At 47.5% G+C, this 24,101-nt stretch overlaps 2 protein-coding genes across 5 annotated transcripts in view; one reads left to right on the plus strand and one right to left on the minus strand.

The window, feature by feature from the left end:
- Positions 1 to 595, minus strand: part of LHFPL7 (LHFPL tetraspan subfamily member 7) — a 58,856-nt gene extending 58,261 nt beyond the window's left edge. The window contains exon 1 of the mRNA XM_053995502.1: positions 308 to 595. Coding sequence (XP_053851477.1) covers positions 308 to 595 — 288 coding nt within the window. The remainder of the gene's footprint in view (positions 1 to 307) is intronic.
- A 4,704-nt stretch (positions 596 to 5,299) lies between these two features.
- Positions 5,300 to 23,370, plus strand: AKAP10 (A-kinase anchoring protein 10). Of its 4 annotated transcripts, none has more exons than XM_053995262.1 (15): positions 5,300 to 5,641; positions 9,124 to 9,171; positions 11,174 to 11,356; positions 11,637 to 12,176; positions 13,581 to 13,679; positions 14,111 to 14,195; positions 14,534 to 14,657; positions 15,702 to 15,838; positions 16,760 to 16,904; positions 17,610 to 17,783; positions 19,188 to 19,297; positions 19,641 to 19,723; positions 20,280 to 20,332; positions 20,902 to 20,997; positions 22,044 to 23,370. In XM_053995262.1, the coding sequence occupies exons 1-15, from the start codon at positions 5,479 to 5,481 to the stop codon at positions 22,047 to 22,049; spliced, it is 2,046 nt and encodes a 681-aa protein (XP_053851237.1). In that variant the 5' UTR covers positions 5,300 to 5,478; the 3' UTR covers positions 22,050 to 23,370. The 4 variants fall into 4 exon arrangements, with proteins under 4 accessions (XP_053851237.1, XP_053851238.1, XP_053851239.1 ...); XM_053995263.1 differs by having other exon boundaries at positions 5,300 to 5,500; XM_053995264.1 differs by lacking the exon at positions 9,124 to 9,171 and having other exon boundaries at positions 5,300 to 5,500.
- The last annotated feature ends 731 nt before the right edge of the window (positions 23,371 to 24,101 follow it).

A 24,101-nucleotide genomic window follows, 5' to 3' on the forward strand; every position in this document is an offset into this window, starting at 1 on the left:
CAGGAGGACCTTAGGGACGTGAGGAGGAAGGAGAGATACTGGAGAGCCTGGGGGAGGCCAGGAGGTGATGGGGTGACCCCGGGGAGCCCAAAGCAGGCAAGGAAGGGGTGCCGGGGTGGCGACGGGAGATGCCGGGGAGGTGATGAGGGATGCCGGAGAGCCAGAAGCAGACACGGGTGATGTCCGGGAGGTGACGGGAGATGCCGGGGAGTCCAGGGAAGGGCAGGCGGGATGTCGGGGAGCTGACAGGCGATACCCGGGAACGCGGGAGAGGCGGTGGGGGGTGCCGCGGCGGGGAGGCGCTCACCTGCCAGGAACCGGAGGGGATGTCTCCGAAGCCGCCGGGGCCGGCGGAGCCGTGGCAGCCGCGGGGCGGCCCGGCGCAGCGCCAGAGCAAGCCGAAGCCGGCGGCGGCGCGGCCGGGCGGCAGCAGCCAGGCCGGCGAGAGGAAGGCGGCGGCGCAGGCGGCCAGGAGGCCGGCGGAGAGCAGCGCCCAGAAGCAGCCGACGCCGCTGCACATGGTGCGCCGGCGGGGCAGGGAGCCCGCGCCCCGCGCCGCCCCCGCGCCCGCCACCGGCACCGGCACCGACAGCATCGGCGGCGCGGGGCGGCCGGCGGGGCCGGGCGCGGGGCCGGCAGCGCTGCCCGCGCCCCTGCGCGCTCCCTGCGCGCTCCCTGCGCGCTGCCTGCGCCGCCCCCCCCGCGGGGCGCGGCTGAGGACGGGCGCGGTTGCGACACCCGCGGCGGGCGGGGGGAATCCGGGCCGGGGGGAGCGGGGTCACCTGCGCGCACGCTTTTGGGGGGTTTCACGCCGTTTCTCCGCCCGCTGCGGGCTGCGCAGCGGCCCCGGAAGGGTCGGGTTATTCGTGCGGTGAATTACCGGCGGTATTTTTAACCCTCCCTCCGTGCCCGCAGACGGCGATGCTGCGGCTCCGCTCCTGCCGCTCTCCCGGACGGGGACACGCGTGGGGAACGCGGGTGCGGGGAGTTCCGCGGGTGGCACCGCGCGGGGGATTGAAACCCTCCGTGGCAGGGAGGTCTCGGACGCGGGGTGTGCTGGCTCGGGCTCAGGTGTTCTCCTCTAATCCCGCAGGTTTCTCCAAGGTGTTGGAGGCACAGCGGCTGCCCGGGAGCCTGCGCTTACTTGAGGTGTAAAAGCTGCGCCTCCCAGTGCAGATGGGTTTTTATAACAGTCATTCTAAAAACTTCATGGATCAGGTTTTATTCCTGCTAAACCTCACGGTGCCCGCGCAGCACGGATTGATGTTTTATGTATGTGCTTCGCAGATCTTAGGGGTTTTCTCGGTCTCCAGGAGCTCAGCTGTTCCCCCGAGCGGTCCCACGTCCATCAGCCGCATAAAGAATCAGATCCTTTTAAAAATGTAGCAAACAATGTCTTTATCCTGCGCTAATGTCCTCGGGCGAGTTTCGGGCACTTACTGCCGATAGCGCTGAAACAGGTAAAAACATTCGGACAGCTTTTGGTCGAAAAAAAAGAGGTTTTCCTTTAGATCCAGGGTGCGTTGGTTGGTGTTTAAAGCACAGCGCTTGGAGAGGACTCCGAGTCCTGGGAAGCCCGTGCGGATCCCGGCAGCACAAGCCGGGGGCTTGGCACCCTCTCCTGGTGTGCGCCCGGAGTGCCGCGGCAGCGATGGCAAATCATCCGCTCCTAGAGCTGAGCCCACGGGCAAAGCCCCCGGTAACGCTGCGGCTCTGCCTGCACGCAGCGCTTGGGCTTCATGGGGCTGTGTCTGTGTCCTGCTTTTAGAAATGCCGCGGGCGCTGCTCGTCCTGTGACCTCAGGAAAGCTCTGAAGGGACAAAATCACACTCAGCCTTGTTTTCCCCCCCATATCCCTGGTTTCAAGAAATACCCGACTGCTGTCATGTGCTGCATCACTTCTTGTACTCCTTGAAGCATTTAGAAAAGCAAAAGGTGGGGGGAAAAAAGAACGGAGAAACAGAAGATGGTGTTAAACTAAATTATTATTTTTCAAGTATTTATGACGCCACAGAATGGCCAAGAACTTGGGGGAAACACTGTGGGTTGGAGAAAGGTCATCTGAGGTGAGTCCCACACGGCGCTGGCGATGCCATCTGGGCAGGGTGGAGGTGCCAGCGAGCCCGTTTGCCTTCCCTAATTCAGAATAATTCCAGAGTGGCTCCGCAGCTCTGCAGAGAAGGCTCCGTTCCTGCAGGAGCTGCCCGCGGCAGGGCTGGGAAGAGCTCAGCACCTGCAGAGGGAGATTTTCTGCTTTCTGCTGCTCAGTGCTGCTCAGAGCTCTGTCCAGCACATCTGCAGGTCACCAACACGGCTCTTCCTGCTGGGAGTGAACCTTTTTGTACCTTTTTACCCCCATTTTAGACTTCAAACCTCGAGTTTTAACTCGCCCACTGGGAGTCAGGCAGAGGCTCTTCACCCCTTGCTTGAACAAGGCTCCCTCCCTGGGAATGTGCCCCGTGGAAGGAAACAGGGAGCAATTGCAATGTTTTAATAAAAGCAGTTAATTTTCACCAGGCTGGGACGTGGGAGAATTCCCTTCTTTGAAATGCTCAGCACAGGTACCAACCCTCCCGTTCCCATGAGGTTCATGGACTGAGGTCAGCCACAGCCAAACTTGCCAGGAATTTTGTGTGGGCATGCAGACACTTGTTTTCCCATTATAAAAAAGAAGAAAAAAGAAAAGAAAAAAGAAAAAAGAAAAAGAAAAGAAAAGAAAAGAAAAGAAAAGAAAAGAAAAGAAAAGAAAAGAAAAGAAAAGAAAAGAAAAGAAAAGAAAAGAAAAGAAAAGAAAAGAAAAGAAAAGAAAAGAAAAGAAAAGAAAAGAAAATTAGGAGTAAAATAGAAGTCTCTAATTGAAGGTGCTGTGAGTTTCTGTGCAAAGACATCTTTGACTTCTGGTGTGTTTAGGATATTATTATTTATTCCAGAGTAAGGTCTCAGCTGTTAAAATCCTTACTCATATAATTTTTGGTATTTGTATTCCCAAAGTAGTGAGAATTCTATATACGAGAGAGAATCCCAGCATCATGGGAATAAATGGACTATCCCAAAGATGGGACAAATGGGAATGGCCTCTAACGTGTGTTACATTTGTGGGCTTGTGCTGTAATTGAGCAGAGCAGTGCCCTGTGATTAATTATCAAAGGCAACAAAACCTTGTTCTGCTTTATTATATCTGTCCAAACACAATCATTCCATTCAGATCTTTTAAAATATCAAAGTTTACTTCTTTTTCTAGCTGTGGAGAGGAAAAAAATCAAGCAGTGAGACAGCTTTTTTTTTTTTTTATTTGAATATTTTCATGTAGGGAGGAGTCCTTCAGCTTCTCTGGCGTTGGCCAACCCATGTCCTGAAGTCATATTTAACTGATTGCTCAGGTAATTAAACTGTCACGTTCTGTTAAAGACTCCAGCACCTGCTGTCACTCACACTTCCAGTTCAGATCCAGGTCCAAGGCTGAGTGAGCAGCTCTGGATTGGAACTTCAGCCCTTCTGAATTCCCAAAAGTGAGAGAAAATTTCAGTCCAGGGAAGGTAATTCATGCCAAACTCTTGTGTAAATCATTGTACCCTTGTTCAACCCCCATGTATACCCTGAACCCCAAGAGAACTGGGTGCAAAACTTTTGGCAGAATATTAATTTAGTGTTCCCTGAGTCATCCCATTCTTTCCAATTTGCTCATCTTCTGAATGTTTTAGTCTATTAGCAGTCTCTGAGGTTATGTGCCAATTAAATAATTCCATTCATTATGCAGAAACCATATAGAATAGTTCATTATGCTTCAGCCAGCCTCTGGGCATGTGTACAAAACTGTAGCAAAGAGCACCAGTTAACAAAAATAATATCAAAAGAGAAAATGCAATTGCTACAGGGTGTTGATCAGCGGCACCATCCCGCCCAGGAGACGGCTCCATCCCAGCCCTGGAAGATCCCCGTGTACCTTTAATTCCATTTACAATTTATGAGTCTTAATTACTGAGTGTTTGTAAAGAGCTTTGGAATGCTTGGATGAAAGACGGTGCAGAAACTCACGCAATGATTATTAATTACATCATTTTGGCACGGCTCGGGCAGCAAGGGCAGGACAGTTACATGGCACAGGGGTGACAGGGGAAGGCAGAGCTGCCCTCTGGCTCTGTGCCTCAGTTTCCTCACACACAAACCAGAATTTATAATCACAGTCTTTACAAAGTGTTTGTAAAGCTTTTAGAGCAGAGATCTCCTTGGATGTCAACCTAAGCGCCGTGTCACGGTGACAAACATCCTTGGTAGGTGCGGGAGGAGCAGATTTGCCTCGGGAGGATGATTAAGAGGATTTTAGTGGCAGGATGCAGACGGAACTGACTTATGGGACAGCGATCCCGCAGGTGGCGAGCGGCCCGGCAGGGATTTCTGGCTCTGCTGGGACGAAGGAGCCGCCGCATTCCGGCACCGGCCACGCGTGTCCCGCCCGGCTGCAGGACGGGGACCGGCGCTGCAGAGCCCTCACACCCCGGCGGGGCTCTCCATGTGTCCGTCTGTCCGTCCGCCCCTCTGCTGCGGCCCCCGCGGCCCAAGGGGACATTTTTGGGACACGTCCCCGAGGTCTCTCTCCAGGGCGCCTCGGCCCTCACGGCCCTGCACGGCGCTCGCCCGCCGTCCCCTGCTTTGAGCGCTCTGTCCCTGCTTTGAGGGCTCTGTCCCTGCTTTGAGGGCTCTGTCCCCTGCTTTGAGCGCTCTGTCCCTGCTTTGAGGGCTCTGTCCCTGCTTTGAGGGCGCTGTCCCCTGCTTTGAGGGCTCTGTCCCTGCTTTGAGGGCGCTGTCCCCTGCTTTGAGGGCTCTGTCCCTGCTTTGAGGGCTCTGTCCCTGCTTTGAGGGCGCTGTCCCCTGCTTTGAGGGCTCTGTCCCTGCTTTGAGGGCGCTGTCCCTGCTTTGAGGGCTCTGTCTCTGCTTTGAGGGCTCTGTCCCTGCTTTGAGGGCGCTGTCCCCTGCCTTCAGGGCTCTGTCCCCTGCCTTCAGGGCGCTGTCCCCTGCCCCCGGGCTCTCTGTCCCTGTGCCCGCGGGCCGCGCCCGAGCTGCCGCAGCGTCCCCGGGTCACCCGTGCCCTCAGCCAAGATGGCGGCCAGCGCCTCACGCCGCCCGGCGCCCCCCGCCCCGATCAAAGATGGCCGCTCCGCCCCTCGGAGCCCCGCGGGCTCCTTGCCCTCACCCAACATGGCGGCCCCGCGCGGCCCCATTGGCCGGCGGGCGTGAGGCCGGGGCGGCCATGTTGAGTGCGGCCGCATCCCGCCGTGCCGCGCGGGCGGCGCTGCCGGAAGCGGGCGCGGGGCCGTTGTTGACAACATGGCGGCCGCGGGCGCCGCCGCGGGAGGAAGAGGCGGAGGGAGCGGCGGCGGCGGGCGGGCGCAGCAGCCTCATTCATAGGACCCGGCGCGCTGCCTCCCTCCCTCCCGCCTTCCCCCGCCCCGGCGGCCGCCTCGCCCCCTCCCCGGCGCTATGTCCTTCTTCAGGCGGAAAGGTAGGGGGGCGGCGGCGGGCGGGCGGCCGCCGGGCTCGTCCCCTGCGCGGCTGCCGGGCCCCGGCCCTGCCCCTCCGGGCATCGCCACCGGGCCCCGCGAGGACGCGCGGGCCCTGAGGAGCGGCCTCCCCGCCAATGACGGTCAGTGCCGGCGCCGTGTCCTCCCGCGGGGCCGGGAGGGCTCGGGGGGCCGGGCGGGGCTCGGGGCTCTCCGGTGAGCGGCAGCGACCGCCGGCCGCGGCCCCCGGGCTGCCCGCGGCTCCGGACGGTGACCGGGGCGGGAGGGGGCTGTGGCGCCTCCCACGCTTCGTGCAGGCTTTGAGCCTCTGAGCCCTTCACAGATGGGTTTTTCGCAACGCTGACATAGCCGGCTTTGTAAAAATTAGAATGGGCTGAGAATGTGCAGCAGGAGCTGAACATGTCAGTGAAAAAGGGACCTCATCGCACTGAGCCGGAGGAGTCCTTGGCAGTTTATTCTGCAGTAGATGTGTTAGAGAGCACCAGCTGGGAAATTCAGGGCTGCTGAAATATTTATAATGCTCCAGCAGCACGAATGGGAGCAGTTTAAGTGTTCTCTGGGAGTGCAGCGTTTTGAAGGCACTTCGTGCCCGTGCTGCAGGCAGGGCCAGCGCTCTCAAGCTGCCCAGCTGTGGTTTGGGTGGTTTTTGTTGAAAGTGGCACCTTTTAGGAAGGGCCCCTTGGGACAGTTCTGTTTCCTGGTGATGCTGTAGCTCGAGCAATGCAATCACGGATCTTCTGATGCAGCGCTGTCCTAAAGCCTTTCTGTGTTTCTGAACCCAAAATGCACATCCTGGGAGGCAAGGACGTGGAACCTGGGGTGATGGTGATGCTCTTGGCTCTCACATCCTCTGGCTCTTGCTCAGCCAAAGCAGCAGCACTGAAAATGTCACTCTGGGGAGCTTAGTGCAGCAGTTGTGTGATAAATGAGTCTAAACTTAGCAGATCTGAAGGGTCTAGAAGCCATTGAGGGCTTTGCAAGTGCCATCATCCTTTTTGGGGTGTTTATTTACAAATGTTGGGCTGCAAAATAAAACTTTGATAGTGGTTATAAACTCTTCAAAAAGAGCTGCTGCTGCTTCATTGAGAATTGTGGGGCTGAGGTTCCCTCCTGACCGTGGGATCACAGCGACAAGGTCAGCTTGTGTGGAAACTTTCTCAGGGAGAAAGCCATGAAAGCTCTGATTATCTGAGAAGTGTAATTGAGGATCTGTGTTCCTTTGATTAAAGGATCTTTGGTCAGAGAGGCAAATCAGCACTAAATGCCCGAGAGAGACGCTGTGAAGGAGAGGAGAAAAGCAACCTTTCATCTGGGCTGTGCATAAAACACTGCTCGGTGTGATCTCTGTTTTTAGGTGTGGCTTTTAGAGAAGATTTGAACTGAAGCTGTGAGGAAAGCAGCACATTAAGGCTTAGGATAAAACTCTGGCCATGTGCAGGCCAAAATCCTATAAACACCAATGTTCCTGGGGTGAGCTGTCGTTGTTTAAGAGGATATCGCAGTGGGTAAAAATTAAAACTAATTTTCTAAATTAAACCATAGCAAGGATCATAAAGCAACTGACCTGTAGAAAAATCAAAACTGAGGGGGAAGTGTTTTTATAGCTTGAGCCTTAAAATAAAGGTCAGGCAGACTGAGGGTGGATAATGGGTTGAGAAATCAAAGTATAACAGGTGAGCTGGGCGCTCGAGGGCAGGTTATGAAACTGCTGCCAGTGGAACAGCTCATCCCTGGGGATATCTTGGGAATAACGTGCAGTCCCACAGCCTGGCTGGCCTCAGCAGGATCTCGTTGTTTTTTGTGTGCTGTTGACACACTGTGAACACTTTTTGAGTTTGCTCAGAGCATTTCAAGATGGGAATTGAAATTCTGGAACGTCACGTGCTGGTTTGGCACCCTTTGGAAGGGGATTGGCCACTGGAAATCTCACCCTCAGTCCCCATTCTGTGGTTCCTTCTGGTTTCACACAGGCACCACACGGCATCCGCTTTTTGGGGGAAGTGAAAGTGAATTCATGCAGTGAAACTTCACTCTCTGAAATTCAGGCTTGTCCTGGATCGGAGCTGATTTTGTCCCCTCCTGTTACTGATGTCACCTGGTCGTGCTCAGAGCTGCTGGGGGCAGGAGCAGCCTGTGTGGAAAGGGTTGGGACACGACCCTGGAGTTCGTATTTCCAGTAGTAAGTAGGTATTTAGGGAGGAAAGAAGGAACAGAGGTATTTAAACTGAAAATAGGCTTATGGAGGGCTGTTGTGTGAAACGCAGGAATTGCTGCTGATAGCTAGGAACTGGTTTGATGAAATACTGGAGTGATCTGGGAAAGATGAGAGTTCACAGAGGTTGCTTGGTTCCCCCTGATTTCTCTCCTGTCCATCAGCTCCAGTTATGTAAAGGCTGCTTACCCTCCTGCTGCATCGGGCTGCAGGTCAGCGTGGAGAGAATCCTCCTCTTGTAATGGACACTTAAACCCCTCTGTCACACAATGTGCTCCCTGGCAGCTGGAATTTTCGACCCCGAGTTGCAGATTTGCAGCCCTGCAGCGTTTGTGCTCGCAGGGGAGGGCGGCAGGCAGTGCTGCAGCCACCGGGCCAGGGCAATTATGTAACCGGAGAGCGGAGCTCTCCTTTAAAATATTTAACATCCTTAGGTCGGAATAGGAACTGCTTGGGGTGGGCTTTTTGGATGTGTTTTGTGATGTAAATGTGGATTTGTGCTGGGCTGTGCCTTGCGGTCACCTGAGGAAGGGCTCCACAGTCGGTGTTCAGGGATGACCTATTTGTAGTAATAATCCTTGCCTGGAGCAGCCTCCCTGCTAGATCACGTTCTCCAATATCACCCCTGCATTTGTTTCTCTGCCATCCTGTTTATGTGCTGCTTGGGCTTCTTTATTTTGTTTTGAACAGATCTCCTCCTTCACTTCTTTTAGGAGCTTCCTTTAAAAAATAGTATTATTTTTTTTAAAAATAAATCCTCAAAGTGCTTTTCCATCATAACTTTTGACACTGTTATCTCCCCATCAGTTGCTCACCCGGGGTTTCATGATGATTAAGCAAGACTATTTGTGAATTAACTGTCTGCAGGGAGTTTCCAGAGCATTTCTGTGGTACCCATGATGTGCATGGAAGCAGCTCCATGGAGCCAGAGCCAGCCCACATCTCCTCAGTGTTGGGTGTTGTGCTGCTCTTCCTGTAACACAAGGGAAATGTTTTTAGGTGATTTTTGGTTCTCAGACAGCACCTGCCAGCGCTCTACACTTAAAACACATCTTCCCTACTCTTCCTAGTTCATGCTGTTTGTTAAAGTCACCCTGAATGTAGCTTTAATCTATAGACAGCAAACATCTTCCTCCATGGAAATGTAACAGACTGTATTTCATGAAACTTAATTAGTGGATGGGTTTTGCTTTTGAAAGTAAGTCAACAGAAAAGCTTTGAAAGCCTCTGTCAGTTACTGGATGTGTAATTTAAATGAGAAATCAGTTTTAAGAAAATTAGATTTTCTATCTGCCTCTGATACTTGCTGATGTTGGGAATTCTATGTCCATTCTCAGGTAAATGCCATTAATGACCCAAAATAGCATTAACATTTTCCCTTGTATTTTACAGTGAAAGGCAAAGAACAAGAAAAGACCACAGATGTGAAAGCAATTAAAAGTAAGCTCAAACTTCTGTCTGTAAATTCAGATCTCTGCCATCATTCACCACTTTTATCTTACCCAACAGGATCATTCCTTACTCCTGAGCACAGATCTGACCTGTGCATCAAACCCAAACCAACCCCAGAATTTAATTCTGCTTCTGGGTATTTATAGTAACTAATCTTTCCTCCTCCTCTTGCTGAATCTGTAGGTGCAGGAGGTTATTAAGTTATGTCAGGCGTGAGCTTTAATTCAAAGTGATCAGGCACTCCGGTCACCTTGCACGTGGTGGTTGTTCCTATCCACAGCAAATTGCTCCTGGAGCTTCTTGCTCAGCTGCAGTGTCCTTTGGAGTTTGCAAAGTGCAGCTTCACCGTGTCTGAATTGCAGAAGAAGCTGCAGATTTAACTTTGATGGGCCTTGTGAGGCTGAAGATCCAAATCCTGAATGAGCCATTCCCTGCTGCTCTGTGGGGTGCAGAGATCTTGCTGCTAAATCTCTTAGGAAAGGAGGAAAGATCTTGGTGGAGAAGAGATTTATAAACTGTAGGAAAACAAGTTTGCTGATCCTGTCAGATTTTCTTGCAGTACTGAAAGGAGATGAGGTAAATGCCAGAATCTGATCTGTTACTTTCATACCCTCAGACAAAACTTGTTTCTGTACTTGGCAATGTTTTATCTGCACATTAGGAGAAAATTGCAGGTTTTTTTCTTGGTGGTCTGTCTTTCAAATCAAATGCAGGAAACAGTGAGTTGCATCCATTTCATAGCCACACCTCACCACAGAGAGCACCTTTGTTTGACCCTTGGAGAGAGCAGAACATTTTTTTCTCGAATGTCCAAAATATAAAATTAAATTTAAATCTAATTGAAATCTAATTCACAAAAGCCTGTAGCATTATGAGGAGTGTGGCTCTAGCTCTACACGAGTGATCTCCACCAAATTTTCCCACTGCTGCCATCCCTTGGCCTTGAAAAAAAAGGTATTTTCTCCATTATTGCTGGTATGAAACACCCAGAGGCTTTGTAGGAAGCAGCAAGTGGTGCCTTGGTGTCCAATCCTGCAACTGCACAAACACTTGGCAATAATTTAAATGTTTCCATTGCTCCTGAGGTATCTGTGACATCTAAGTGTGAAATTGTCAACTGCTATCATAAAATTGGGAATACAAATAAAGTGATGCAGCATGGAAGTCATGAAGCCCAAGTTGCCTGACACCTTGATGGAAAACACCCCTGGTTGTTGAAGTGTTGAGATAATCAGCTTCTCTGATGTACTTTATTTTGAGTCAGAGGTGTAAGATGTCCCTGCACAACATCCTCACCTAACACAGCTTCCTGAGAGCTTTCTAGTCTGTGTGCATGTTTGGGGTTTTTTCCAGCTTTGTCATCAATTAACAATTAGCTGAGTTTTGTGTGAGGAAGTTCTTATTCTTTCTGAGCTCCAGTAGCCACTTATGTCCTAAAACAGCCAGAGGGGGTTAAGTTTATAACCTGGTTTCATCACAGGTATTTCCTTATTGCTTTTGTTTTCTCTTGCAACCAAGCAGAAGCAACAAAAATATTTTTGAGAAATAACTTATTAAACCTCACAGATAGCTTTGTAATTCAGGATTTTTTTATCACGTTTTAGCTTTCAAAAAAGTGTGGAAATGGATTGGCAGGAGCATTGGAACTAAACTAAACTGTTGACAGAGTATAAAGTTGTTACAGTAGTGCTTATCAAGGAAGCAGGAAGACTCAGGAATATTTCATGTGTAAACTTAGACGTGGCATCTCTTGATTTGCTGCTGAATAAGGAAAATGGAGGTGGGTGGGAGTGATTTTATTCTTGCAAAAATAAAACTTGTGGTCCTTAATCAGACCCTTGATCAAAGATGACACCCAGTGGTACAGAGAGGTTTTAATGAGACTGACTCTTGCAAACTCCCTGGTGTATTTTAGGGTGCTTAGCACTGGGCAATGTTTAGAAGAGGTCTTGGGGTCCTTGTGCTTTAACAATTCCTGTCTTGATTCCAGCTCCAATCGCAGTACATTCCCCTCAGAGAAGCACCAGGAATCATGCCTTGCTGGAGGCTGCAGGACCAAGCCATGTGGCCATCAATGCCATCTCTGCCAACATGGACTCCTTCTCCAGCAGCCGCACAGCTGCCCTCAAGAAGCAGCCAAGTCACATGGAAGCTGCTCACTTTGGAGACTTAGGTAAGGCTGTAAGAATGTCAGCTTTTCTTTTTATTCTGTGTATTCCTGGTGCACTCACCATCCCTTGCTTTTCAAGTAAACAAATAGGTAATTAAAGTGTGGCTGCTGTTACAGTAGCATCTGTGTTACCCTGGGAGGGATTTGAAGAGGAAACACAATTCCTTTACTTTGTCATTGTGTTGGAATTGCCTCTTCACAGTTGCATTCCAGGACACTTTTGTATCCAAGCCCCACATCTGCGGTACAATACGGACTCACTCCCTTTCACCTTTTCCTTTAGGCAGATCGTGTCTGAACTACCAGGCTCAAGAGACCAAATCAAGCCTTTCCAAGACCCTTGAACAAGTCCTGCAGGACAGTGTAGCCCTCCCTTACTTCATCCAGTTCATGGAGCTGCGCAGGATGGAGCACTTGGTGAAATTCTGGTTAGAGGCCGAGAGCTTCCACTCCACCACCTGGTCCCGCATCCGCGCGCACAGCCTGAACACGGTGAAGCAGAGCTCCCTGGCAGAGCCAGTGTCCCCCTCCAAACAGCAGGAATTGGCCTCCTCTCCTCCTGCTGGGTGGCTGGAGGAGAGGCTGGAGGGCTCTGGCACCGCGCGGCTGCTCCGGCCCGAGCCCGACAGAACTGCCAGCAGCCAGAACCACGCGGGGCTGCCGGGGCGGGACAGCCACGGCACCGGTGCTCTGGCTCGGGGGAAACCGGACACGGGGACTCACTCTCTTCCAGCTGATCAGCAAGAATCTTCCAAGCTTTCAGTATCAAATAGAAACAGCCCCTCCTCTGCACTAAAGGACTTGTCAGGAAAACTCATGAAAAGTAAGTGCTGTGTGTTCCTTTTGCTTGAAAAGGTGGGAAATGAACGTTTTTGTGCAGGGAGTGCCTCAGTTCCCAGGTTCTTAGCAAGCCTGATGTGATGTTGCAAGGAAGAAAGTTTTGTGTATCACTGATGTTAACTTGCTGCTGGTCAGTTTGAGCTGTGTATTGTTTGACTTGTTTAAAAATAAAAAAGCTGCTGAAGAGACTTCAAAATCATTGTGTACTCAATGAGCTTAGGTTGCTTCTGTTCTTCCATGTGTAATCATAAGAAATTGAGTGAATATTGCTATGTCCAGTTCTTCCCTCACCCGTCCCATCTCACCTTAAAACAATTGCAGAAAGTTTGGATGGTGGGGCTGGGAATTGATAATTAACTTGTCATGGAAGGTAAATATCCTGTATTACATAAAATGACATAAGTAGTGGTTGCAAGAGACTTGTGGAGATTCATGTGTGGAATGTACTGTTTTTGTTCTTGGATTTATTCGATAGAGTTCCTCCCCTTGTAACTGATTTGTTGTCATTTGGATTCCACCTCTTCAGAGGCTGCTGGAAGTAAGGATGAAATTAAAATATTTCCTTTTGGTAGTGAGCTACATGCACAGTAACATGTTTCTCTACTTTGCATCTACTCAGTCCTCCCTCATTTGTGCAAGTCTGCAGCCACAAAGGAAACACTTCTTTCTTCATATTGGTTCCTTTTGTTTGCCCAACTGTTTCCTCGTGTTGCATCCCTTTCTCTTGCTGTTTGCCTTTCTCGTGTAGTTATTTATCATGTGCCCTCACAATAATAAACCTCAGCCTCAAAGTCACTTAAACAAGGAAAATTATGTTTTAGTCACCAAAGCACTTCTGCTTTCTGATGTCTAAAAAGAATTTGGAAACACAGGGTCCTTGTTGAGAAATCTAAAAAGAATTTGAGTGTAATTTTTTCTCTCTTCCAGAGCAGAGTCCCAAGTCTCAAAAGATGATGTGTAAAGAACACAACTTGTTTGAGGCATATCATTTTAAGATGTTTTTTTTTCCTAGTAATTCCTATATAATGCAAGTGATTTCTCTGTGATGAGAGCTAAAAACTGGGAATTTCACTTGCCTGCAAGCTGTTGCTTCTGGGACTTTGTTGTGCAGCTGAGGAAGTGGGTTCTGCCTTGTGTGCTGGTAGGGAAAATTTGGAGCTGTGTTGTTTTATTCCATCTTAGTCCATGCTGGGTTTGTTGTGACCTGACTGGAGATCACACAGTCCCTGCAGCTGGTCAGGAGCAGAATGTGAATATCCTGCAGTGGAAACATCACTGAGAATTAGACAGCTGCTTTTCTGAAGAAAAGCTTCTGAAGAAGCTGCTTTTCTGCTTTTTCAATCACACGAAGGAGTTCCAAGTTTGATTCTGTGTTTCTTCCCTGCAGGTATAGAACGGGATGCAGTTAGTACTTTTACCAAATATATTTCTCCAGATGCTGCTAAACCAATCCCTATTACAGAAGCAATGAGAAATGACATAGTTGGTAAGAATGAATAACTGCTTCCTCATCTCAGAGCTGCTCTGTCCCCATAAACATGTCTCTAATACATCACACATTTGCATTTATCTTAATTTTTATGAATTTTAAAGGCAGCCTTAAAAAGACAGGAGATGACAAGTATCAGTGGATCTGACCTTCAGCAGTGCTGTGAATATCCTCATAAAAACTTTCAGAGATTTTGTTTAAATTAGGGGAAGAATTCTTGGTGGTTATGGAGGGGATCCAGATGAGTCTCAATCAAACACTTTAGCCATGTTATTATTATTTGGCCAGCTTTGAAAGCTCTTTGCTCAGTCAGAACCAGCTGATTCTGGTGGACTTGAACTGCAATTTTTCATTAACCAGTCCTTGCTCGTGCCTTTCAGCTCCATCAGCCAAATCCATGTTAAAATTAACCTGCTCTTTCTTTGCAGCAAAGATCTGTGGGGAGGATGGCCAAGTGGATCCCAACTGCTTTGTAACAGCACAGTCCATAGTGTTCAGTGCAATGGAACAAGAGTGAGTTGATGCCATGGTTTGGGTTCTTGTGTCTCTTGTCCTAAAGGTCCTGTTAAAAATGTTTATGGAGGCATGACCATATCAGCACCTTTCTGTGCTGTCTTGTGTATTTGAAACTGCTCAGATCCCCTCCTCCAAATCCATTCTTGCTGAACTTGGCTGTTCACACCGTTGTGTTCTTTATCTCTTTCTTGTGCCATTTACAAACCTGCCCTGTTTTTTGCTTGTTTTGCTTTTATCCAACCAAAGTATCAGAGTTCTGGGCAAGAGCTGATGGGTTCTGAGGGTGCCTTGGGTGCTGCTGTCCCTGATAACTGATTGTCCCTGTCTCTGTGCAGGCACTTTAGTGAGTTCTTGCGGAGTCACCATTTCTGTAAATACCAGATCGAGGTGCTGACCAGTGGGACTGTGTACCTGGCTGACATTCTGTTCTGTGAGTCAGCCCTGTTCTACTTCTCTGAGGTGAGTGGCAACGTTTGGGTTTGCTTTTAGATCCCTTTCTAGCAGATGATAAAAATCTGTTCATTCCTTGATGGCTTTGGGTTGGATATTGGGTAGGAATTGTTCCCTGGGAGGGTGCTGAGGCCCTGGCACAGGGTGCCCAGAGCAGCTGTGGCTGCCCCTGGATCCTTGGAAGTGTCCAAGGCCAAGTTGGATGAGGCTTGGAGCAGCCTGGGATTGTGGAAGGTGCCCCTGCCCATGGCAGGGGGTTGGAACTGGGTCATTTTTAAGGTCCCATTCCACCCAAACAATTCTGTAATTCTAAATACAATAAAAAACCCAAGGTGTATTTTTTCTGAGAGAAAATGCATTGAACTTTTTCCTGCCCCCATGTAGAACTTAATTCAAATGTTCAGACCTGTCCATTGTGTTGTGGAATGAGTATTTGAGATTTCCTCTCCAGTTAGTGAGTGCTTCTCAGAGTCTCTTTGCTTTGTAGAAGCTTTGACATTGTCATCTTGATCTTCACATTGTAGTGACTGTAAAAGCCTGAATTATAGATAACAAATCATAACCAGTGCTATGTGGAGAGGGCACCTTCAGTGATGGGATAGGTTAAATAAAAGATTTCAGTTTCAGGCTCCTGCACCTTTAAAGAATCAGCTCTTGACATACTTGTCCTGACAGTCTGAGGAGGCTGATGTAGTTTGAAACTGTAGCTTGGGAAGCTGAGACAATGTGCTGAGCTCAGTGTAAGCTAAATGTAGCATGAAAATGATGTTTCCTGTCCTAGGACAAGACAAATAGTTTTTTGGAAACGAAGTGTGAAAATAAGTACAGAAAAGAAATGTCAGAAGTTCTCTTTTTTTTCTCTTCTTTTTCCCCCTCCAATCAAGCTAAATCTGTCTAAACAGAAATTCAAAATAGTGTCTTGGTGTCAATTTTGCATCACTAATATGTGGCCTATGTTTCTTGTTCTAAATGGGAAGAAGGAAGTTTAAAAAATTAATAGAAGTTTCTTGCTAAAACTTCTTTAATCTCCTCTTTTTCTGATTTCCCTTCCAGTACATGGAGAAGGAAGATGCAGTTAATGTATTGCAGTTCTGGTTGGCAGCAGATAACTTCCAGTCTCAGCTTGCTGCCAAAGAAGGCCAGTATGATGGGCAAGAAGCACAGAACGATGCCATGATTTTGTATGACAAGTGAGGGAGTTCAACAATCCTTTGTTTCTGTACTTGTGGTTTTGTGTTTGCTGTGCAAAAGGAACTTCTCTGTACTCTTGGGCTGTTCTGCTGAGGGGCATTTTATCAAGGTGGCTTTTGATGTGTTTGCACACATGAACTGAATTTTTTTTTTGTGTACATGAGGAGAAATCCTTACAAGGATTCCATTCTTAAACATAATTCAGGATTTTCAGGACTTGATTGCTCGATTTTGTTTGGTTGGGAAGTATCAAAGCTGATTGGTTGACATTTGAAAATGGAAGGGGTTTAAGCCTAATAGCAAATACAGCACTGCAGAAAACCCTTAATGTTCAGATACTGTTATCCATATGAAGTAGGCTGTAGAAACTCATCTCAGACGCAACAAAAGCCAGCTAGTGCTTGTTCTTAGTATTGTGAAATATTTCCTTTTTTTAAGGAAGCAATCAGATCCTTTTTAATATCAGACTTTCAGGAGAGGAACTTTCTTCCTGTATTTTGTGCTTCACTTTAGCAATGAGACAGCTGGGAGACAGACAGCACAACTGCTTCCAGGAAATGTTTGTTCTTAATCTTAAGTGTGAGGCTCCACCACAACTTGAGTTATTACCCAAGGAGGAAGCAAATGCTTCACTCAGGTTCATCAATCATTCCCCATCCTTAAACTCAGTTTGCAAGGATGTGAGCAGTAGAGCCGATGCTGCTTTGGAGTTCTGGGTGTTTCCTGCTCCATTCTTGTTTCCCATCCTCTGTTTTTCATCTGTGTTTCAGGGCAGGGCTCTCTGACTGCTGCTGGGAGGGGGGTGTCTCACCTGTAGTCAGTGGGGACCAGGTGTGTGCAGTGTCTGGGGGACAGGTGGGCACTGAGCACCTGCAGAGGTTTGCAAATCCTGTTTGTGTTGTTTCCTTGCCCTGCCCCAGGTACTTCTCCCTGCAGGCCACGCACCCTCTGGGCTTTGATGACTCTGTGAGGCTGGAGATTGAATCCAACATCTGCAGGGAGGGGGGGCCTCTCCCCAACTGCTTCACCACTCCCTTAAGGCAGGCGTGGACAACCATGGAGACGGTGAGATCCTTCTTCAGAGTGGGGTTCACACTTAGTGAGGGTGAAGAGGGGGTTCCACAGTGTGCCCCGATTGTCCTGTTCCTTTACTGGCTTCCTGTTTACCTGGATAATAGAACAGCTTCAGGAAAATCTGCCAGACTCTTTGCCCCAGCCTGATTTGAAGATACCACCCACTGGCTGCTGTTAATGCTCTGTGAAATGTTTGTCTTTGGTGATTATTGCAGTTTAATGGAAGTAACAGAATTTCCTCCCATGTGAATTGCTATCAACAGCTTATTTTGTATCTGTAGAAAATTTTCCTTCCTCTTAGTAGGAGTTTGCAAGTCTAATACAAGTGCTGTGGTTAATAATGTAACTCTGGGATACCCAGATACCAGAAATGAATTATTTGATTCTGGAGCTGCAGAAGATTGTGCACAGTGAAACAGAATAACTGTTGGGCTGTCAAGATTAATTTTCTAGAGGGGAAAAAAACTCCCCTGCACTTCAGTTCCAATTACTGGGGGATTTCATTAATAGGCAGTTGGGTTTGTTCAATTTTGCAGTAGGATTAAAACTTAAAGCAATGCAGTTGCTAATCCACAGTAATTCCATGCATGGATGCTTTTACTTGTGTTCCATGTACACAAGGACTGAGATGTTTGTTTGCTCTTCTCTAACTATGCAGACCAGCCTTAATTAAAGAGGACTTTTTCTGTCTCTCAGGTTTTCCTACCTGGTTTCTTGTCCAGCAACCTTTACTACAAATACTTGAATGACCTCATCCATTCAGTACGAGGAGATGAATTCCCAGGAGGGAACATTGCACTGAGTATTCATGGCCCTGGTAGCTCTCCTGACAGTGATTCCATAGGGAGCACAGATGGCTCTGCCTCCCAGGTACCAGTTTGGCTTTTCTGTGTCAATATCCAAGTTTTTACCCTGTAAGGAAACACCATTCCACTTTCATTTAAAGCCTGTGTTGTGTTAGGATGTGTTTAATCTACCTGCAGCTCAGTTCTGTCAGAAGTCTCTGCTATTTGTTGTACCCAAAGCCTGTGTTTTGTACCCAAAGTGCTGCTGTTATTTCTTTACAGCAGTGATGTCTTTATTAAGGTGCTACTTTACTGAGGACTTTTTCATGATGCCATAATATCTAAGAATCCTTGTTACTAGAAATAACATTATTTTGTCAATACCATAGTTACAACTTCAGGTGAAAATTGACACTTGTGAATATGCTATCAAATTTAAATATAAACATGCTAGCTTTGTGTGCTCAGTTCTTTTAAAGTGCCAGATCTTCTGTCCTGAAGAGTAAACTCATTTCCATGGCTGAAAGCATCAATCTGCTCAAACACAGAGCAGATTCTGGCTAACCTGTAACCAGGACAGCCTGGAAACTGCCAGCCCAGCTGAGAGCAGAAGAGCCAAGCGACTGCTGCTTTTATTGAACTCTGCAGGGCTACCCTGAGCTTCAAACCCAGTATCCACACCAATGTTAGTCATGTCCTGGCTTTCCAGCAACTTGGAAGCTCTACCACCTGCTTGTACTATTTTTAAACCTCCTAATTTGCAAGGAGGGAATATTCCTCCCCTAGCTGCGAAGTGGGGAATAAAATCTGTGTTCTAGAAGCCTCCTGCTGCTTGATCCTCTGAGCAGGAGGAACTGCTGGTAATTGGCTGGGCAATTTAGGAAATGAGGTGCTGCTTTCTGTGGTGTGTATTCCTGCTTGTCTGAATAGGAGGATCTCTGGGTCTCTGCATATTTTTGCATAAAGAGCAGCAGGAAAGGAGCTGCCGTTGGTGTTCCGTGCTGAGGTGATAATGGATTGCTGTGTGTTGTGCCCTCCCTGCTGTTGCTCTGATGTTTCCTTGGCTTTTTTTTTCATAATCTTATATAAATACTCCAGGCCAGAAAATAAATAATTTGTTCTCTGTGCATGGGGGAGGCATCTGTGTTTGGGAATTGCTTACCAAGAGCAGGAGAGGGATGTTCCAGACTCACAACAAACGATTTGCGAGCACACATGGATCTGTTGAGCTGATAAAGCTCAGGCAGCAGCGTGTGCTGACCTGGGCTTTGTGTCTTTGGCTCTGTCCACAGAATTTTATCATCCTCTGCTAAAAGCAATGTCCTAAGAGTTGAGAATTCAAGGCTGTGTAGACACACTGATTCCTTTATACTCCTGCTTAGAGACTTGATGGAGGTTTATCTGTGTTAAAAGCACTAAAATTGCAGTTTTGTTAAGAAGCTGGTAGTTATCTGCATTGGGCACTAATACTTAGAATTTTTATTTGTAGTCCAATGTCAAAAAGGCTAATGTTAAAATCCTGAAAAATTTTGATGAAGCAATAATTGTAGATGCTGCAAGTCTGGATCCAGAATCTTTGTATCAACGAACATATGCAGGGTAAGGTTCATTTCAGTGTATTGTTTCCTTTCTGGTTACATGTTTCACCTCTCTTTCATTTTTGCTGTGTCCTCCTGCATGGAGAGTAGGCCTAAATGCAAGATCTTAGTCCATGTCTTAATATTTGGCAGTAACTTTATTTCAGTAGTGTGATTTAACACCCACTGAATGTTTCTTTGACCAAAATGGCAGCCAGGAAAATATTTCTAATTGGTTTTTCTCTTCCTCTTAGTTATTGTTCCTCTTTGATTCCAAAATGTAGCCAAGTATATATCCAAATACAGCTTTCCATAATGCCAAAGTTCTTTTGATCACCCACGTGGTTCTTCACTCCTCTCCTCAGGAAGATGACGTTTGGAAGAGTCAGTGACCTGGGGCAGTTCATCAGAGAATCTGAACCAGAGCCTGATGTCAAAAAATCAAAAGGTTTGCTTTGCTCTTTATCTCCATTTCTGTAAACATCTGCAGAGCTGCTCTCTTCCCTGCTGGAGTTAAGATAGGCAAAGTGTTTGACTCTTTCCAGATCTGTTTTAAGCCAAATAGAGATGCTGTGGGGATTGGCCTGTACTGAGGCAAAACCCATCTCTGGCCTGGTTTCCTACCCAAATTCTGCTTTTCTGGTCCAGCTGGACTCCGGGGAGCATGAGCAGCCGGTGGGAGTTGGAGCTGTCGATGGAACCTGGCAGGGATGGAAGCGTCAGCAGCTGAGCTGGTGATCAAACCTTCCAAGCTTTGGTCTTGAGATGAAAAAGAACTGCAGCTCTCCACATGCTTCCCACCCAGGCTGGGACCTGCTGCTGGTGCTGCTTTTCAGCTCTGGGAAAGGCTCAGTGTCCAAATGGCTGCAGGCAGTCCCTTGTCTTTCCTGCCTCCCCTCCATGCCCTGAATGCCAGCAGAGCAAACCCTGCAGAAGGGTGACAGGAATCAGCTTTGTACCTCACCTTGCTGACATACCTTGCTTGCTGTTTTTATCTCAACCAGGGTCCATGTTTTCACAAGCAATGAAGAAATGGGTTCAAGGAAATACAGATGAGGTGTGTCCTCTTTCATGTTCTTCTTGTGACTTTACACTTCAGAGAAATAAAGTATTGATGTTCTTAATCCTGGCTGTTATCTCTGAGTATCTTTTTGCTGCACCAAGAACAGGGAGAGTGTGTGCTAAATATAATTTGATTGCATGTATGTGTGAAACTAGTTTGCTCTTTGCCAGTGCTTGCTGGTTGAACTAATTAAGTGTGTACTTGCAGTCAGGGTTTTTCTTACTGTGGATTTATATAGCTATAAGTAGGGGTGGAAGTGCTATTTGATTTTTATGATGAAGTGACCACTGCACATGGATTCCAGGCTGCATTTTTCCCCCTCTGAGGGGCTTGGACAAATCCCCAAGAGATAAATCTAAAATCTCCACTAACTCTCTTGGGAATTGCATCAAGCCTTAAGTACAATAATTGAAATTAACACTGGTGCGTTTCCATGGAGGGAGGATATGTTTATACAGGTTATGGAGTTGTGAAGGTTACCCTGACTCCAAGTATGTGCTGAGAGCACAGTGTTTGTCTTTTAAGAACCTGAAGCTATCTGTGTTTTGGGCTGTGTTTTTCAGGCTCAAGAAGAGATGGCTTGGAGGATAGCAAAGATGATTGTCAACGATGTCATGCAGCAGGCACAGTGTGAGCAGCCTTTGGAGAAGGTCACCAAGGTAGGGGGGTGGAAAGGCTGCTGTCTTCATCTGGCTCCAGCCAGGCTGTAGGAGGAGCAGAGCTCTCACTTGCCTTCCTCCCATGGCTGAAACCCACGCTGGTAAATGTTCAAACCAGCACAGCATGAGAGGAAGAAACAAAGGTTGGAAGTGTTTCGGCCTACGTGTGATGTAAGAATTCCTTAACAGATGTCTGTGGTGGTTCTCCTGTGCAAGCATTAAACTTGTCTGAGTTTGAGTCTACAAACTGCCTAATTAGTTAAAAGGGTGATCTGTGCTGCAGGATGAAGTGTAGTGCCTGACTTGAGCTCACGCTTGCTGTGTGCTCTTAGTCAGGAGCGGTATTTCTGCTTCAAGTTCAGTAAAACTCAACAGCTGTGAATTTGTCTCATTGGGTGCTCTCATTTACACAATTCTGTCTCCAGACTTTAAAAAGACACAGTAACCCTGTCCACAGGTTTGTGTATTGTTGCTTAGTGGCTGTGTTGTTCTACAGCCCACGTGTTCTCTGTCTAAAAAGCCCCAGTTCTGAGAGGGTAGTTGGATTTTGTGAAATATTGGTGACAGCAGGTTACCAGGTTAATGTCTGGTACTTACGACTTTCAGGCATGTGAGTTTCTAAAAATGAACTTGCATTATGTTCAGTTAGTGAAAGTAAACATGTGCCAAAGCCCAGTTTTTTGATCCAGATGGGTGGATCCATAGTTTCACTGTGGGAGTGTTTTCTTTCTAATAGAGCAGTAACATTTAAATGACTTGTATAATGACTTCATTTAATAGCTTGGCTGCAAATGATAAAATTCCAGTCTGCCTGGATGAAAAGGTCACTCAGCACAGTATTTAGAAATCTCAAATGACTGCAGATGCTCTGGATTCAATTAAGCAAGTAATCAAAAGGTTGAGTGCATTTGGATTAGGTTTGGGACTTTTTTCTCCCTCAAACTCAAACAAACCTGGCTTCAGTGTTTTTAAACATAAAATGTCTTTCTATTGAATAATCACCTTGCATGTTTTAGGGTAAAATGAACTGTTTCTCCCTTTTCCAGCTATGATTTTAGAAACTCCAGGACAGGAAATCTGGTTTTCCACTTTGAGAACAAGTGAACTTTCCCTATTGGTGGATTCTTTAACACAGCCAATAAAAACAAAGCACTGTTACTCCAACAGCTGGAACCCCCCTCATTTCTAAGGAAGAATGAAAAAGAAGCAATCCTGGACCTCCACTGTAGAGAGTGAAGAAACACTTTTCCCTGGTGTACGTGGCATTCACAGTAATGATGGTTCTGAGATGAAGATGCAGTTTACAAATGTGTCACTGAGAAACTGTGATTGATTTCACAAATACTTGACCCTGTCTCAAAAAAAAAAAAAAAAATACTTTCAAGCAAAATATCTGCAATGGGACACAGAGGCCACAACAGAGGGGAAGGTTTTGCTGTAGTTTCTGGTTCTACTGCTTGTCATTTTTAAACACAGAATTGGAAGGGCTGTGGGGCAAATCCATTGGCAGTGAATGACCTGGAAAGTTCTGAGTTTAATTTTCCGTTACTTGAAATAGATGAGTATTCAACTGTAAGATAAATGTATTTTACTTCATAACTGCATTAACTTTGAAGGCAGTGTAGAAGGGTCAGGAACTCCTCCTTGTTGAGCTCCTACACCTGCACACACACACACACCTCCCCTGCTTCCACCACGGAGCAGATCCAAGGCTGGTCCTGCAGCCCCTCTGCTCCCACCTTGGACCCTGCAGACTGCTCCACTTCCTGTCCTCACCATCCCACGAGCAAGGAAAAAAGGAATTGCTGCCATTCTCCATCGCTTGTCCTCCACCCAACGTAGGATCTAATTCCAGATGTTTGGTTTACAAAGAAAAACAGTTTTTAATGACCTCTGGCCTTCTTCCTGACACTGTCAACACTTACCATGTTACACAGCACCTCTTTTTTTTTCCCCCAGCAAATCGATTTTGCAGGGTAGCAGAAGTACTCAGTGTCTCACCCTTATGTTACTGCTGCATTTTTAGTATACAACACTTTTATTTTGGGTCTTTTTTTTTTTTTAACTCTAATGATTGCTTTTTTCATCAAACTTGTGCAAAGAAATCACTATGCGAAGAACTCAAATCATTTCCAATGTTCAGAATATCTTGATTGACTAGAAAGTGTTATTCTGTTGCAATATTTGATTGTATAGAGACACACTGTATTGTTATGAAAAAGCAAAAAAGGCTGTGTATAGGTTTTTGGTACTATGTACCACCTCTTATTTCTCTCATACCCAAGCATTCATGTACTTAAAACATACTATATTTAATTGTGTTTTGATTTAAAATATATAAATATTAAAATTTGTGTTGATTTTCTGTTTTCATGGGGTTTGAAGTTACATGGGATGGGTTTTTTAATGTGAGTTTCAGGGGTAATTTTGCCCATGTTTCTTAATGGATTATGTTAATGGCAGTGTGGTGAATAAGATTAATTCTTATTTAAATAGTAAATAAGTTGTTCAATCACAGGACATGGCAGAAGTTTGGCTGGGAAAGGTGTAAAGGGGAAGGGGATGGTCCTGAAGTATTGAACCACACTAAACTCTTGCCTATTTTAGTGCACTCCTGCCTCAGTTTCCCCCTTGGGCAGGATCCCGACTAATCCTGGGCATGTTCAGGGATTACAGCTCCCAGATTTGGGTATGGATATTGCTCAGGGCTGCGTTTCCTTAAGCTTTGGGCCGGACTGTGTGTGAGAGCTCGGCCCATCTTGAGTCATTTGCCATCAGCCCCCGAGGTTTCAGAGCCGCGGGACTTGTCCCTGCGCGGCCTCGAACCCGCGGCCCCGGGGCGAGCGCGGCGCTCACCGCCGGCCGCCAGGGGGCAGCAGCGGCGCGCTCGGGCGCTCCCCGCCCGCTTCCGGCCCACGTGGGGCACGCGCGCACATGGCCGCGGTGAGCGGGACCGGGACCGGGACCGGGACCGGGACCGGGAGCGGGGCCGGGATGGGCAACACCTGGAAGCTGCAGGGGTGGGCGTGCTGCGGCGCTCCGGGGTCTTCTCGCCCTCTGCTGGGGTTCCCCCGCGCGGCTCCCGCTCAGCGTGGGGTGTTTCT

Source organism: Vidua macroura, chromosome 20, assembly GCF_024509145.1.
Source record: "Vidua macroura isolate BioBank_ID:100142 chromosome 20, ASM2450914v1, whole genome shotgun sequence".
In the NCBI taxonomy this organism is placed as follows: Eukaryota; Metazoa; Chordata; class Aves; order Passeriformes; family Viduidae; genus Vidua; species Vidua macroura.

Bases quoted from the DNA above. Each gene is read 5' to 3' on its own strand.
- AKAP10 (XM_053995262.1), top strand. From the start codon at position 5,479: ATGTCCTTCTTCAGGCGGAAAGGTAGGGGGGCGGCGGCGGGCGGGCGG. The intron at 9,172-11,173 runs GTAAGCTCAAAC...TCTTGATTCCAG, and splicing joins AGATGTGAAAGCAATTAAAA to CTCCAATCGCAGTACATTCC. The intron at 11,357-11,636 runs GTAAGGCTGTAA...CTTTTCCTTTAG, and splicing joins TGCTCACTTTGGAGACTTAG to GCAGATCGTGTCTGAACTAC.